Raw genomic sequence first — 17,453 nt, 5'->3', positions numbered from 1 at the left:
CTTTACGCTCGAGCGTTCCGCTCGATCGACACGCAGGTCAAGGTTACATAAGCAATGTAGCCCGATGGGGCTATACTGCTTATATGACCTTGACGTCAGGGTGTCGCAGGACACCGCGACATCGTGCGGCACGTTACACGACAGCCTGACATCGTGACACCTTGACATCACGTGACTATTATGTCACACACACAATCCTCATATGCCTAGCTCATTTGCAACAGATTCTGCGCACCTCCGAGTTCATCAGACAGAATCGAGACACGCTTAATTTTCTTATTTTCTCAGAGGGATTTGCCCATGATTTATTAAGACGGAAGCCTTATATGTCTCATCGTTCAGTCCTTGAGCAAGAACACCAAAACCCACGGTTCGTCGCTGGACCACGAGATGGCGTCACTTGTGCCAGAATCGGCGGAGGCGTGTGCACGGCACAAATTCAGCGGGGAGGAGGACACTCTCGCTCAAGCAGCGGTGAAGAGCGGGCGTGCAACATGCCGTGAGATTAACAGAGCCAAAAGTGCGTCGTCAGAGAGCACAGTGCCTTCGGAGGTTCGCTATCACATTTACATGGCCACTCAGGAGAATTAGAGGCAATGAATTTAAGAAGGATGACAAAGCAAATTAAGAGGAATAAAAGTAAATTAAGCAAATCGTGTGTCCGTCTTTAATGCGTCGGCGCTTCGGCTTTCGCCTTCAGGTTGTCTAAGGGATAACATAAGAAACCCTGCGAGTTTTTTGTAGCCTTTTCCTCGTAGATGGCATAGAATCTTTCAGAAACAAACGAGTTGCACGCAGCAGCGCATGCGGGTCGGGCGCTCAGGGTGGGCTCGGGCCACGGGCTGTTCACTGCCGTTTGCACAGCGTCTGCTGCTACAGGCAGCTCTTTGACTGGCTTTTCCAACTGTGAGATTTCATTGCCATCCAGAGAATGGTTCTGAGACAATGCACGTATGACGTAGTGTGCCGTGGCAATGCGAAATGCCTCGCCAGTGCTGCTGCACGCCTTCCTTTTCTTTTCACGAGTATAGACGATTGCAAGAGCGGCATTCCTGCCGGTGCCCCGTGCATGCAAGCATGTGCGCCATGCGCGTGAAGGCACCTTTCCCAGGCTCGCAACTGCACGTGCTCGCTCGCTCGAGCAGAGACGCGGAGATGGCCAGATGCCCCGCTTGCAATCGTCTGTATGATGGCGGCCGATGCAGCTAGCTATTCCTGAATAACTACCCCAGCCAATTTCTCACCACATGAGCTAGGGCTCCGGGAATAGCGAGGTAAAACCGAACAGTAAAGTCCTCTCAGTGCTGGATCGGCTCCAGCGACTTGTAGCATCCGCACGATAGATTTCGGCTGGTCGGTGGCCCATCTTTTTTATGCGTTTGCAGATTGGACGGGCAATGCACCAAAAACTGAGAGAGAGGAGGAGACAAGGGTGCGCAGGGACGTCAGAACGCCAAGCTCGGACTGGAATGATTGGTGGGTAGATGTAAAGATTTATTTGTGGCCTCTGCGGAAATTAAATTTTTGATATAAAACTTTTTCATGCCAATTAATGGGGTGCAAATGGGATTCCTACAAATATTGTATACTTCGTATTTTTGATTTTCAGTACTTTTTTAATCAAGTGCGCTTGACTTGCATATACAGTTAAACCTCGATGTAACGAAGTCGGTAAAATTCGCAATTTACTTCGTTACATTGAAATTTCGCTAAATCAAAATTTGGCTTTAGCATGCGAAAAAAAAAAAATTCCGAAACATTTTACGGGTATGAAAACTCACCGAAAATGACATTTATTTTGGGGCAAAGTAGTCCGCGAGTTTTGCTTGCGCCTTGTCCGACAGTAGCAGCGGCGTCATACGGCATTCGAGCGCCCAGAGCGCTTGCACGGCATCTTGCTGCCTATGCGACGCCGTGTACCTCCTCAGTAGGTCCATTGCGTCGAGCACTTCCCGAGTGCTCGTGATCTCGGCAGTTTCTTCAGGATGGCGTCCAAAACGTTTGCTTTCTCATCCAAAGAAAGAACTTTACGTTTCCTTATGCCCGCAAGCACGTGAGTGAACCGCCCGGTTGAAAAATAAAGCTGTTTAGTTTAGGCGGTGCCAATGTTTCCAACCTACACAGCACTCCTGACCGCACAGTTTACTTAAGTTTACTTGCCCTCTTGCGCCCCTTGCGCCCACAGTGTGCTTGCACAAGACGATAATCGGTCTTCTCCTAGATGGCAAGACGATAATCGGTCTTCTCCTAGATGGCACTGCCCGTGCGGTCGCGCGGTCGCGCCATCATGTCGCTCCGCCGCTGAAGTTGGCTCCCGCGCTACCCGCGGTACAGTGGACTATGATGATCAGTGAATGTCAGTGGTGATGCTGTTATGCCGTGTTAACTTTTTGCTCGGCATTTTCTGGCCAGCCCCGCGGAATCCGCTTTGCCGCATGCCTCGCCGGCGCTACCGGCGCCGCATCCTCGGGCAGCCTATAGGAACGTTGGAAGGCCTGTCCCCGTGAAGTAACCTATCAAGCGCTCGCGTTTGCGCATAATTTTTTTTTTGCAAAGTTGTTTTTTAGAGTTGATTTATTTATTGCCTTCTATGGCAATGGCACTTCGTTATATTGAAATAGCAGCAAAATAGACTTCGTTATATAGAGACTAAAAATACATGGGGCCTATGGGCAAGAAATTATGAAAAATAAAATACTTCGTTAAATCGAGGATTTCGTTACATTGAAGTTCGTTATATCGAGGTTCGACTGTAGTCCCTGTTTGAAAGTTTCTTTCAGTTGATTGAACCAAAAAAGTATCTGTGCCTTTATCACACCCCATTTTCTCCGGTATGACTGGGTGCTCTTCTGGTATATTACGATATGCGTAAAGTAGGTAAATTTAAAGGCTTTATGTGCAAAACCAACAAATGAACAGAAGCTGTATGCTTAATTGCACCAGCAATAAACGGCAGATGAATTCAGAACACGCGGGGAATATTTTTAAGTGTGACCAAAATCTCAATTACGCGGTGCACTTTCTCCACATAAGCCTTTGTCATATGCGGCGAGTATGCATGCATAAAGAGACACGCTTTCCAAGAAAACATCTGGACGTTTTTACCTGCCATTCGAGTAAGGAATGGGACCACATTCCTTCATCGAAAGGTGACAAATATGACCACAACAATTTCATAAACATGGAAAACACGGTCCATGAGAACAGACTACCCCTCTAATCTTTTCCTTCTGTACTTCTTTGAGTATGAAACTCCTGTACAGTATAAACCACTTACAACGTAACCGCTTATAGTGCAGAAACGAGTATAACACGGCTTTTTTCAACCACCAGTTTGCCTCCCATAAAACTCCATGTAATTACATAGCGCTTAAAATGCAAACGCGAAGGGAAATACCGGTTATAGAGCGGCTTCTGGAACAACCCGCCCACAACCGGCGCAGCGAGCGCGCTTCCCTGTGCGACACTAGATAACGGCGCCAGCCGCAAGCGGCACTTGCGGGGGCAAGGATGGCAAGGAGGTTACTCGAAGCGACGAGAAGCAAAGAGAGAGGCTTCAGTTGCCATAGCGACGGAGGGATGCATGCACGTCTATTACAATACAATGATTTGGAGCGAGCCCAACTTTCCCCCGCTGCGTTGGAAACAACCGCAACGACAGACCAATCATAGGTCGAGAAGAACTGGTTGCGCGCGTTGCACGCCGGTCGCGGGCCGACTTCTTCTATCTGCAAACATGGCGTCGGTGGTGATCGTCGACATGGACGGTGTGGTGGAAGCTCATCGTTCCGCGTAAAAGCGCTATCCTTGACTGTGAATTTTCGTCGTGTGTCACTATGATAACCCAGCACATACTAGAAGGGAAGATCCACCTACCCGTGCGGCGATGTCGTGGCGGCACTCTCAAGACAGCAGAAACGCCCGTGTCGTCGTGTTTGTTTAGTTCGACTACAGTGGTGCTTTCTAAACGTTTGCGTCTTCGAACATCGCCTGGATTTCTTACTTATTTGGAGCATTTCATGCTTGCGCTCAAGTTCAAGGTATTACTGGCGCGTACCATATAAAGGATGCGAATTTTCACGCGTTTTCATCACCGGAGAAAAGTGATTAGGGTTAGCAATCCTGAACCCTCGCAACGTCCGTCCGAACCGCCGTTAAAAGGCTGCGCCAAGCAAAAGTCACCCATTTCTTTCAAAATGTGTGACACACTTGAGAGAGAAGTGTACTAGTCTGGTGAAAGAAGGACTTTCCTCAGATTAGCTTTATTTTTCATCTAACATAAAATAAATTGCAGTGATGTGATTGGCAGCCATTTTGGTGCACGTTCCGGAGCAACCAAAACAGTGTTTTGGAGCAGCAAATGTGGCCTTTGGAGCAACCAAAACAGTGTTTGGGAGCAGCAAAAGCGGCTTTTGGAGCAGCCAAGACAGTGTTTCGGAGCAGCAAAAGTGGATTTTGGAGCAGATATTCTTAGGAAAATAAATATGTTTGTTTTAAGTGCTGTAGAAACGAAGGGCACTTTGTGTTGTGTTGCGTTCTGATGTTACGTGTGTGACAAGTTAGTGGCGCCCCCCTCCAGTCCGCCCGTCTGCGGCCGCCTGGCTCGGCGGGCAACATTGTTCATCGCGACAATAAACGCCGTTGAGCGTACACCGCTCCGGCCAGACATCGTCCACCCTCACAACCAGGCTGCGTGTCGTCTCTTCTCGGCGGGTGCTTCGGCCCCCTTCGTCCACGTTCGAGAAAGATCGTGACACTGGCGACGAGGAACCGTGGCACTGGAGGCCACCAACGTGCACGGTTCGGCCCACGCCGCCGAGAAAGTCGCAACACCGCGCCCCGCTCCTGTCGCCATGCCGCTCTACGGGAGGCTCGAGCCGTTCGACGGAGATGGGTCCGCCTGGCCGGTCTACGAAGAACAGGTCCACGTGTTCTTCCGGGCGAACGATACGCCCGAGGCGAAACAACGGGACATCTTCCTGGCCAGCTGCGGGACCCGAGTCTTCAGCCTCCTGCTCGACCTCCTCAAGCCGGCCACGCCGCACGTTAAATCGCTGGGTGAGCTGCTCGCCACGCTGCGCTCGCACTTCAGCCCGGCGCCGTCCACGCTTATGGAGCGGTTCCGCTTCAACAACCGGAGCCGCCAGGACGGGGAGACCCTCAGGCAGTTCGTCGCTGCGCTACGAGGGTTAGCGAGCACCTGCGCCTTCGGCGACCAGTTGGACTCGCTACTCCGGGACCGGTTCGTCTGCGGCATCAACACCCCTGCCATGCAGACGCGACTCCTGGAGCTCCCCGACCCCTCGCTGGACGACGCGGTGAAGGCAGCGCTGGCGATGGAAGCAGCAGCGAAGGACGCCAGCGAGATTGCGCGTGCGGCCGGCTCACCGTCGACGGAAGCGGCGGTGCACAAGATGGCGACAAGGAGCGGTGCCTGCAGCCGCTGCGGTGCTGCCCACTCCCCCTCACAGTGCCAGTTCGTCCACGCACAATGTTTCACGTGCGGGAGAACTGGGCACCTCGCACGTGTCTGCCGAGGGGGGAGGACGAGCGGCGGCCAGCAGCAGCAGCAGCCTGGTTCAAGCCCGGGTTCCAGCCAAGCCCGCGGCCAGGGTGGCCGTCGCAAGAGAACGCGGCGGGGACGAGCGGCACCAGGCCCGGGTTCGTCTTCAGCCAGGGTCCACGTCGTGGCCGAGGACCCGTAGATTTTCGACGTGTGGCACACCAACAGACTTCCATCGTCTGTGCCACCATACTTGGTGTCCGTCGAAATCTGCGGCCACCCCATCACCATGGAGCTGGACACGGGGGCCAGCGTGTCGGTCATGCCCGGGAAGCTGTTCAAGCGGACCTTCCCCGGCGTGTCTATCGAGGCGTCTGACGTCATGCTGCGCAGCTACTCCGGGCAGCTTTTCCAGGTCCAGGGTCGGGCCCAAGTCAGCGTTCGCCTTGGCGAAAGGGAGGCAATCCTTCCCCTTTATTTAACCAAGGGGTCGTCGCCGACGCTGCTGGGCTGGAACTGGATTCACTCGCTGGGTGTTCGGCTGCCGGAGTACCATGAAGCTGCGCTGCACGTGGTGAAGGACGTCCCGAGCCTCCTGACCGACTTCCAGTCCCTGTTCCAGCCAGGGGTGGGCACCTTTGCCGGCACGACGGTCGGCATCCACGTACCCGAGGGAGCCCGGCCTCGGTTCTTCAAGCCGCGTCCGCTGCCGTTCGCCCTGAAGGACGGGGTCACCCAGGAGCTGCAACGGCTGCAGCGAGAGGGTATCCTGGTGCCCGTCAAGTCTTCCGAGTGGGCTGCACCGATTGTTCCAGTCCTCAAGCGAGACGGCCGAGTCAGGATCTGCGGGGACTTCAAGGTCACCATAAACCCCGTCGCTACCGTCGAAAAGTACCCGCTGCCTCGGGTAGAAGATCTCTGGTCGGCTCTGTCTGGGGGACAGAAGTTCACCAAGCTCGACCTTCGAGATGCCTACCAGCAGCTGGTGCTCCAGGATGCCGCCCGGAAGTATGTCACCATTTCGACTACCATGGGACTCTTCCAGTACACGCGCCTTCCGTTCGGCGTGGCCTCAGCCCCAGCCATCTTCCAGAGGGAGATGGACAACCTCTTCAGGGGCATGAGGCACGTGGCGGTGTACTTGGACGACATCCTGGTTACCGGTACCGACGACGGGGACCACCTGCAGAACCTGCGCAAAGTCCTGACACTACTACGGGACGCCGGTCTCAAGCTGAGGCTGGACAAGTGCGTGTTCCTGACCCCCAGCGTGGAGTACCTGGGACACATCATCTCCCAGGCTGGCCTGGCCCCGGCACCCCGCAAGATTGAGGCCGTGCTCAAGGCGCCGAAGCCCAAGAGCAAGAAGGAGCTTCAGAGCTACCTCGGCCTCATCAACTTCTACAGGAGGTTCCTGCCCAACCTGTCGACGCATCTGGAGCCGCTGCATCGTGACGGTCAGCAGTGGGCCTGGAAGAAGGAGCAGGACTTGGCCTTCCAGCACAGCAAAGAGCTGGTCGTTAAGGCTCCAGTGCTGGTGCACTTCGACCCGGCCAAGCCTGTAATCCTCACCGTGGATGCGTCGCCGTACGGGGTAGGAGCCGTCCTGTCGCACCGGGGTCAGGATGGTCAGGAACACCCTGTGGCGTTTGCTTCTCGTCGGCTTCATGCGGCGGAGCAACGCTACAGCCAGCTCGACAAGGAAGGCTTGGCCCTCATCTTTGGGGTCCAACGCTTCCATCAGTACCTGTGGGGCCGGCAATTCGAGGCAGTCACGGACCACAAGCCGCTGCTGGGGCTGCTGGGACCTGACAAGGCAGTCCCAGTGCAAGCATCGCCTCGTGTGGTACGCTGGGCCTTGACGCTGGCAGCCTACAGGTACAAGCTGGTCTACCGCCCTGGGAAGGACTTGGGACCTGCCGACGCCCTGAGCCGCCTGCCCCTGCCGGAGGTGCCTGCTGTTGTTCCAGAGCCAGCTGACGTGTTCCTGCTGGAGCGGGCCTACCCGGGGGTGCTCACCAGGACTGCGGTGGCGCAGGCGACCAGCCGGGACCCGGTGCTGTCCCAGGTGGTCAAGGCGGTTGCCCGAGGGGAGGAGCTGCGTCACCAGGCATACAGCCACAAGACTGCCGAGCTGAGCTTGGAGCAAGGCTGCCTCCTGTGGGGTTCCAGGGTGGTGATTCCACAAAGTCTGCGGGCCAAGGTGCTGCAGCTGCTGCACGCGGGGCATCCTGGCATTGAAAAGACCAAAATGGTGGCACGGTCGCACGTTTGGTGGCCTGGCTTGGACCAGGACATCGTGCACCAGGTGCAAGGCTGCCAGGTCTGCCAGGAGAACCAGCGAGCCTCGCGCCACGTGGCGATCACCCCCTGGCCGTTCCCACAGAGGCCGTGGTCCCGCTTGCACGTGGACTATGCGGGACCCTTCAAGGGCCACTACTTCCTGGTGGTAGTGGACGCCTTCTCCAAGTGGGTGGAGGCACTGCCAGTCACCAGTCCATCGGCAAGCGCGACCATTGCGGCTCTGCGGCAGGTCTTCGCGGCGCAGGGATTGCCGGACATCATTGTGTCCGACAATGGTCCCGCTTTCGCTAGCGCCGAGTACCTCGACTGGCTGCAGAGGAATGGGATCCGCCGGATGCTGGTTCCGCCGTACCACCCCGCTTCCAATGATGCAGCTGAGCGGGTGGTCCAGACCCTCAAGAACAAGCTGAAGAGGAGCCAGCCCGGGGATTTCCGGACGCAGGTGGCCCGGGTACTGTTTCAGTACCGGACCACACCCCATGAGGTCACTGGCCGTGCCCCCTGCGAGCTTCTGCTGGGCCGGATGGTCAAGACCCCCCTGGACGTCTTGCATCCGGACCTCCGGTCCACGGCGCTCCTGAAGCAGCTGAAGCAGAAGCTGGCTGCTGACCGAGGGTGCCGTCCCGGGCCTTTGCCGGAGCCGGGAGCGTCGGTGTACGCCAGGAACTTCCGTCCTGGCCCACCCTGGTCTGCCGGACATGTGGTTTCACCAGCGAGTGCCTCATCGCTGCTCGTCCGCATGCCCGACGGGACCACCTGGCACCGGCACGCCGACCATGTCAGGCCTCGCCTCGGGACCTGGCTTCCACCCTCGGCCGTCGCTTCTGAGGACCAGCCTGCAGGGGGCCCAACAGCACCAGTCGTGGCCAGCGGAGCGCCACCCACCACGGAGGCAACAAGAGTCTCTAGTCCTGCAGCACCAGTTGGACCGGTGCCACTCACAAATCCGGTCCCTGCAGCTCTACCGGGTGGAGCGCGACCGGTTCAGGCAGCGCCTGGCGTTGCCACACCTGGCCCGTCGACACCTGTACCCAGGCGGAGTGCACGGCAGCGGAGGCCACCTGACCGCTACTCGCCGGGGTGACCTTCATCGTCGACAGGCCGGGACTTTGCACGACCAGACGCCGAGATGGTGTCGGCCGTGCGCATTGTGTTTAGTTTTGTTTTATAACAAACAAACTGGGGGGGAGGAGTGTGACAAGTTAGTGGCGCCCCCCTCCAGTCCGCCCGTCTGCAGCCGCCTGGCTCGGCGGGCAACATTGTTCATCGCAACAATAAACGCCGTTGAGCGTACGCCGCTCCGGCCAGACATCGTCCACCCTCACAACCAGGCTGCGTGTCGTCTCTTCTCGGCGGGTGCTTCGGCCCCCTTCGTCCACGTTCGAGAAAGATCGTGACAATGTGTTGTGATGGAACTCGCTGCTTCTGTTTTTACTGCTCAGACATCCCACAAGTGTACAGTGCTGTAGGCATTGCAAGCAATTTCGAAAAACCGCTTGCCACCGTTTTACTGTTTCTCGACGTGCCAGATTTTTGTAAAAAGTAAGCAAACGTAAAACAATGAATCGCAAGCGTCCCAGCTGGTGCCTCAGTCACGCAATCATGTTCGCATGCATGTGAGGCAAACTTCGGCAGGCTTGCTGCTGGGCATACTTCGTCGCGCGAGCGCAGACAACAGCTGTCCGATCGAAACCGAAACCATGCCCCTCAGTTACGTCCTTAACTTATCCCCAAAATTGTACACAAAATGTAACTTTCGAGCATGCGACAAAACCAGTCCAGTGGCGCGTGCTTGCCAGGCCGGCAAACAAGGTACAAGCTAAACACACAAAAAATAAAGAACCTGAGTGCATCGATGCAAGACATTGCGAGCCAGCCTCAAAACGTTCTTGGAGCGCTTTGTGCAACGACTGAACTCGAGACAAACACAAGCGCGCTATGCGGGTTCAGCATGCAGACATTGCCTTCTTTGCTTCAGCTCACTTCCCTTCACCAACTTTCTTTCACGGCAGATTTTTCACGTACCGAGGCCCCTCTTGAAAGAAGGCCCACCGAGAGGAATCTAGATAATCAATACTTTGACAGAGCAGTCTTTGAATTAAAGATGAATTTTTGTAATAACGTCTAATTTAAACAAGAACAGGAATGCTGATGAACATGCGGCGGTCCTTAAGTTACAGTTTAGAAAGTACCATATCTGCAGTGATGTGGGGACGGCAACATTCGACGTCGCGCAACCACGGTGACTGAAAGGCAGTGACCAAATATAGTTTTCCCACGGCCGTTGCTTCAGCTAACAAAGTAACTCCTGCCGTGCAAAAGCATGGTTTCGTTTCACAGCACGACGGCATGGCTGGTACCCGGCACGCTAGCGTCCGGGTGTCTGCACACATCCGCGTCTATCGCTGAAAATATATAAAAAAAGAGAGGGGACACGAGACCCACAAGACGAGAGCGCGAAACGCGAGACGCCGGAAAAATCATGCAAGACTGAGTGGACAATTGATGCACGGTACTTTGTGTCAGGCGGCGGCTTGTGCCACACAACACACGCTCTAGATTACAATACTCGGTTTAGTTTCGGTTTTGAAAGGCGACCTAAATTGGTCCTTTGGCGCAGGCTTGGCGGAAGTTGGCACAGATTACCCATATTTTGGCGAAATGTAGCAGGATGTAGCAGGGTTAGCCCCTTGGCGCAGTTTGGCGCAATTGGCGCAGCAATCACATCACTGAAATTGTTTTACGAAGCTAAGTTGGCTCATGGGATGTAATTTGGCCTGAAAAATTTATGTTTTGGTTATAGCGCGGTACCGCTTATAGTGCGAATTTTCGCGACTCCCGTGACATTTGTTATATGCAGTCTACACTGTATTTTGTATCAGGATACAAAATTATTAGTCTCTACCGTTCCACAAAACATACGAGTTACATATTTGTGGCGTGTTCCTTCCTTCAGAAGCACTTTGATAGAACCCGGCTGGAGCACCAAAGCTGGATTTAAGTCGTTTTTTGCAAGCATACACCTCATAAACTTGGATCCCAGATGAGCCTTATGGATGGTAACGTAACTTTGGTAACGTCTTCTCAGGACAGCAATCTGCTACCCGCCAAGGAGGGTCAAAAGCCCTGCGAGAAGCCGTCATACCTCAACGCATGGCATCCTGCCCGAAAAACTTGCCGCTGTGTAGCCGTAGGTCACGTTCGAGATCAGCTTCAGGCCAAGCTGGCGAGCATCCAGCACTTTCCTCAGCACCTGAAAACAAAACCGTGTGAACACAAAGACCCTTCTAAAGGACTCACAGCCCAAATGCAGGCAATATCACAAGTACACTTGGAGACAGTAGTTCAAACTTTTGAAAGCTCACCCTAACATTCACTTATTTCATTCTAGGTTTTACTTTATCACCCCATTCTTAAAAACTGCAAGTCATGAAAGCAAATGTGCGGTTGGATCAATTACCTTGTCGTCTTTGCACTCCTTCATGGACTGCTTCACCATCAACCGCGTGTTCAGGATTTCCTCCAGCATCCTGGTAAGTGCAAAGATAGAACGGTTCTTCGAGTGTCTAAAGACAAACACAAACATCCTCCATTTGCCTTTCGGATATCAATTTATACAAGAGATCAATTAAGCTAACATTCCAACTACCAGAGCACTCGGTCTAAGCAAGCCCAGGTGGAGATCAATCCAACTAGAGCTAGATTTAGATTACCAATTTCACCCCATCTGGATCCAGCTGGACCCAGCTGAGACCAGTTTCATAGTCCACCTCCAGCTCAAATGATTTGATTCCATACAACTGACATCATCAAAATGATTGGGTGATTACTGTATTTTCAAATGTATAAGTCAAAGATTTTTTTCAACAAATTTATGTCAATGCGCTTTACACAATGGTTTTGACTTGTCTGTATTTTTTCCTATCACGGTAAAAGTTCATATGAACGCCCTCCCCAGAGAGATCACCCATTCTGTTATTTTTTTGGGGGGGCTGAATACCCATAATATAAAAATTCTAAAACCGCTTACCCCCCAATTCCATTCGGATATCACGCAACGTCCAACCGAAATCACATCAACCACACAATCTTTGGTACCGGTACATCTGACAAGCGAGTATGTAGCAGATGGTTCCCGCATACAGTATTGATTGCACTGTCACACGATCTATGGTATGCATTTCCGTGACATGTGGGTTTGTTGTGGTTCAACCATTCCCGTTACACATAACTTTGTTGCGGTTTCCCGCATGTTTTGTGAAACACGAATCTGCTACGTCCGCAATATGCAGGTCCATTCCCGTGACTTATACAAACTTATACGTGCGAGTTTGTTGTGGGTTCCTGCGTTTTATGTCCGCGATCTGCGTGCACAATATCGGTTCCCGTGATACCCGAGTTTGTAGCAGGTCCCCACGTGCTTATTACAACGTAAAGCATGAATCTCCTGCATATGCGATCAGTGGTATCAGTTCCTGTGACACAAGTTTGTAGCAAATTTCCAAGTGTTTATCCCACCATTAAACACAAATTTCCCGTGTCTATGATATGCAGTATAAGCTCCCAATTCACGTGGTTTAAGCGGGTGCCCCAATGTTTATCACAAATGTGTTGTCAAATATCGTTGTCGCATTGCTTAAGATTGCCCATCTCATAATTTTCACTATTTATCTCTTCATTACGGGTGGGGACTCTTACGAGATTTTATGCTAAGTGCGGACCTTAACTGCAGCAATTCGCCATGAGGGTTATATTCCTTGTTTGATTTGTTGACGGGGATTTTGAAACTTACTTTCGCTTGCATGGATATTGCAATCATAGTAGACAAATGACAGGCTTTTCAGTGCGGTTTCGCTGCGCCGACCGTACAAATTAGGTGCGACTTACATACCAAGTTTTTCCTGGAAACGACAATTTACAGGAGGGTGTGGCTTAAGGGCTGTCCAAACAGGACACTTCAGAAATCGTGAGGCGACACAACTCCGACATATGAAGCAAAAGTTGAAGATGGGCAGTCCGTTTTCTGTTTGGACACCACCAGGCAAACATTGTACCTTTTCTCCTCGCCCCCGCCACCCCCCCCCTTTTCCCCCCCGCTTTGCAGAGATCTCGGTGCTTGTCAAACCTGATGTCACACACCACCTGCCAATGGTGTGCCTGCTGCCTGTCCATCTGTTCTGCCAAGCCCTCGTATCCTTCCCTTGCCCATTTTTGGGGCTTGAACAGCAGTGGAGGCCTTGAGCAATTGACCGACAGCCAACAGGGCGTGTGAGCGGCTCTCCGGACCCACGTGATGAGCATCTCCATCATATGTCGCATGACATATGACGGAGTTGTATCGCCTCAAGATTTCTGAAGTGTCCTGTTTGGACACTCCTTCCTATATAACAAAGGTGTGACCTATAGACCGGAAAATATGATAACTGACAAATTCACTGACAGGAGAAATGAATGTTCCCTAACAACACAACCAAAACAGACTTACTGAGGAAGCACGCCTCTGCGCACGGAGCTCTGAACAAAGGCCACTCCAGCAGGAGACACGCTGATGTACTCTCTAAGGATCTGAGTAAAGAAAATCAAGGGAGGAAGAAATTTCGAGAGATATGTGGCAACACTGTCAAGAGGAGGAACACCTAACTACCTATGAAATAAGCTGTTCGATAAAACTTGCATGGCACGATCAGAAATTTGTAGTACATGCTGCAGCAATAACATTAAACACTGCAAAATGTCAGGTGCATTCAGGCTTTCACTCTAGGCTTGTCCAGCACTGATATGAACAGCTCATCAGAGTATGAAACTGATTTCTCTTCAATGTGAAGATTACATGGCAAATCTTCAGTTGCTCATGTAAACAAAAGAAAACCGAAGTGTGTCAAGATCTGCTGGGACAAGTGCTGTAGCTACGGGGGGCACATTTTGAGCATTTTTCTCTGTACAAAATTTGACTTTTTATTTTTTTTTGTACCCAAAACAAAGGAACATTCTGAACACTTTTCTCGTAATAGAATGCAACTTTTTTTTTTTTTTTTTTTGTGCTTGAAACAAGGAAAATGCACCTTTGACAAAGCAGCCCTCTACACACCACCTTAAGCAAAAGAGAAACTAAATGTCCTTGAATTCCCCAGCATCCACAGTTGAGTGTTGTCAGTAGATGTGCAATACAGTATAGACCACTTACAACGTCACCGCTTATAGTGCAGGACCGGGTATAACGCGGTTTTTTTAAACCACCGGTTCGTCTCCCATAGAACTCCATGTAATTACATACCGCTTAAAATGCAGGCGCGCGAAGGCAAATACCGGTTATAGTGCGGTTTCTGGCACAGCCCGCCGGCCGCGCCGACGACCGGAGCAGCGAGCGCGCTTCCCTGTGCGACACTAAATAACGGCGCTGACGGCGCGAGCCGCAAGCGTTGCGCAAGCGGCACTCGCGGGGCAAGGAGGGTGCTCGAACAAGCGGGAGAAGCGAAGAGAGAGGCTTCAGTTGCCCTAGCGACGGAGGGACGCACGCACGTGTCGTTCACATGCGTGCATCCCTCCGCGGCGTTGGAAACAAACAACCGCAGCGACAGACCAATCGCAGGTCGAGGAGAAGTGTTGCGCGCGCTACATGCCGGTCGCGGGCCGGCTGCTTCTATCCGCAAACACGGCGTCGGTTGTGATCGTCGTCGTAGACGGCGTTCATCTCATCGTTCCGCGTAAAAGCGCTATCCTTGACTGTGAATTTTCGTTGTGTGTCGCTATGATAACCCAGCACGTACTAGACGGGAAGATCCACCTACTCGTGCGGCGATGTCAAGGCGGCGCTCTCAAGACGGCAGAAACGCCCGTGTCGTCGTGTTTGCTTACTTCGACTACAGTGGTGATTACTAAGCATTTGTGTCCTCGAACATCGCCCGGATTTCTTATTTGGCACATTTCATGCGTGCGCTCAAGTTCAAGGTATTACTGGCGTGTACCGTGTGAAGGATGCGAATTTTCACGCGTTTTCATCTCCGGAGAAAAGTGATTAGGGTTAGCAATCCTGAACGCTCTCAACGTCCGTCCGCAACCCGCGACGCCGTTAAAAGGCTGCGCCAGGCAAAAGCTGCTCATTTCTTTCAAAATGTGTAACACACTTGAGAGTGAACTGTACTTGTCAGGTGAAATAAAGACTTTCCTCAAACTAAGCTTTATTTTTCATCTAACATAAAATAAATTCTTTTCACAAGTGTAAGTTGTCTCATGGCATGTATTTTGGCCTGAAAAATTGATGTTTTGGTTATAGTGCGGTACCGCTTATAGTGCGGATTTTCGCGACTCCCGCGACATACGTTATATGCGGTCTACACTGTAGCAAGGTCCTTCATTCGATGGCAATATCTTGCCGTTCCCCATTTCTCTAGACCTAAACATGACTTTTTTGGTTAAGTTAATATTTTCTAGCTATTTTTTAACACCCTTTTCTTTGAGCTACTATGGGCAAGCTTTGAGATTATGTAGATTCCATTCCAAATGCCGTGGATCATGAACCACTGACACAGACACTGTATCCATCTAATAGACACCGTACCACCAAATGCATTTACAGAAACCAATTTTGTGAGACAATAAGCTTTCGAGCTAACTGACATTCTGAGATTTTCAACTTTGAGTTTAACGAGAAATTGTTGAACCAGCTTTGGTGCCATTTGTCTTCCTAAAAACATGCATGTGCCACACAGGTGCTGCATCACACAGTGGATCTCCTTTCAATTTAAGATGTTCGATTTTTTGGAGTCAACCTGCACAACAAGCTATCTGATATGGCCCACAAAACTTGTTACACTAAAGAAATTTTCAATATGCAAAATCTTTATCAATTAAATTAATTTCTCCTTCGTCTCATCGCAACAATTCCAAGGGACACCACAAAGAAATCATTATCAATAAGGTGTCGATGGTATTTCTAGGCCACCGAGCAGGGTCGCTTTGCCTTAGTGGATACGTGCTACAAGATAAACTTGCTAAACATAGCTAAAACAGTTAATGGATTATGAGATTTAGAAAAACATCCTCAAGTCTCTAAGACCACCAATGAGTTCATAGGGCTAATAAAGTACACTGACGTTCAAATAAATATCCATGAGTTTTACATGTTTGCCTTTGTCCCTTATTGGTTATATAACAGAGGTTCTCAAACTGGGTTCCGCAAGCTGGTCTCATGGGTTCCGTGAGCACCCAAATTGCAGCGCTCCTCCTCCCCTCCCCTCCTCCTCCTCCTCCTCCTCCTCCTCCTCCTCCTCCTCCTCCTCCTCCCCCTCCTCCTCTCCTCCCCCCCCCCCCCACCATAGTTTAACCTTCCACGGACTGTGCCACGGATTGAGTTGGTGTTGTGGGCAAACCAACCTCACTCTTTGCACCAATATGTATATATATTGTACATTTTGTTCGTGCAATAAACTCTTGTTCACTATCTAAATGCCTTTATTGCCTAGTATTATCGGTCGGTAACCAGAGAGGAGGGAGGGAGGGAGGGAGGGAGGGAGGAAAGGGGGTTTCTTGGGACTTTTTGAGGCTTGCTGGGGTTCCCTGAGACGAAAAAGTTTGAGAACCCCTAGGTCACATGTTCTGAAGAGTGGCTCGAAGTCGATGCACGGTGAGGGCTGGGAGCATGCTGTGAAAGCCTTGAAAGGCATGCATGCTGCACACCAGCTGATGCCGTGGGAGGAGTTTCTAAAACAAAGAACTTGTGTGTATAGCCCTCCCTGGGATCTGCTTCAACAGTACGAATGCCTGGTCTTCACCTGCTATGGTGACCCAAGACAACCGTGACAGTCCGTAAAAACACACGGATAAACAGAAGCATGTGTACACACTCTTGACTATGGCACTGGAGACCGATTAGCGCATGATTCCTACTATATAAACCCTACAAATAAATTCAAAATTTGCACCACAGCATTTAGGCCAAAGAAGAAACACTTGACCAAGTGTAAGTGGTGTACAAAGAGGACCTACATTGAGAAGTGTCACTGGAACAGTCAGAGATGAGCAGCCAAACACGAATGGTTCCCCGCTGAAAAAAAGACGCACAAGCAGGTCAGAAAAGTAGGAAACGTCACAGGGACTCTCGTGCTTTGACGTTAAAGTCCAAACTAGCAGCCACCGTTTCGCTGTCCAGTTTGGATCATACTATTTGTGCTTCTTAGAGAGAGGAAGGGGTTCTGTTTTTTGTAGCAGTGAAAGCTATGAACCATAGAGTTTACATAGAAGGGGGAAGTCGAGGTGTAGTTGAAGCTATTACACCCTTTACCGCTCCACATCTTGCAGCCACGTGATACGGTGATGAAATAGGATGAAATGAAAACAAGCTTCCCAGTGACAACCTCCAGGAGTTTAGTGTCCTTAAGGTGTCAACATTTATCGAAGCAACACTCATTTGTAAGTTTTATTATGGGACAGATTTTGCCCATGCCAAGGGTGCCAATGCAAAATCCACGCAAAGAAATATTAGTTGATACTACAAGCACATTCTTTTAAATCTAGCAAACGTTTACACCCAAATAATAGTTTTTATTTATTATATTTTCAATAGAAAACATTGCAAATTAATCTCGGAATGTGAAAGAATTGGGAATCTAACAAAAATAAACTCCTATAAACTCCAAATTTTCAGGAA

The 17,453-nt window shown here is 51.2% G+C and overlaps 1 protein-coding gene across 1 annotated transcript in view; it reads right to left on the bottom strand.

Annotated features, from left to right (window-relative positions):
- LOC8040639 (pneumococcal serine-rich repeat protein) overlaps window positions 1-17,453 on the bottom strand; it is a 114,513-nt gene that overhangs the window by 25,401 nt on the left and 71,659 nt on the right. Inside the window, exons 13-16 of the mRNA XM_040212945.3 lie at window positions 16,793-16,850; window positions 13,293-13,372; window positions 11,268-11,337; window positions 10,953-11,060 (exon numbers count right to left, since the gene is read on the bottom strand). Of these exons, the coding sequence (XP_040068879.1) occupies window positions 10,953-11,060; window positions 11,268-11,337; window positions 13,293-13,372; window positions 16,793-16,850 (316 nt within the window). The remainder of the gene's footprint in view (window positions 1-10,952; window positions 11,061-11,267; window positions 11,338-13,292; window positions 13,373-16,792; window positions 16,851-17,453) is intronic.

Source organism: Ixodes scapularis, unplaced genomic scaffold (assembly GCF_016920785.2).
Source record: "Ixodes scapularis isolate PalLabHiFi unplaced genomic scaffold, ASM1692078v2 PGA_scaffold2__306_contigs__length_199485367, whole genome shotgun sequence".
Taxonomy (NCBI): Eukaryota; Metazoa; Arthropoda; class Arachnida; order Ixodida; family Ixodidae; genus Ixodes; species Ixodes scapularis.
This window is presented reverse-complemented; position numbering and strand designations above follow the sequence as displayed.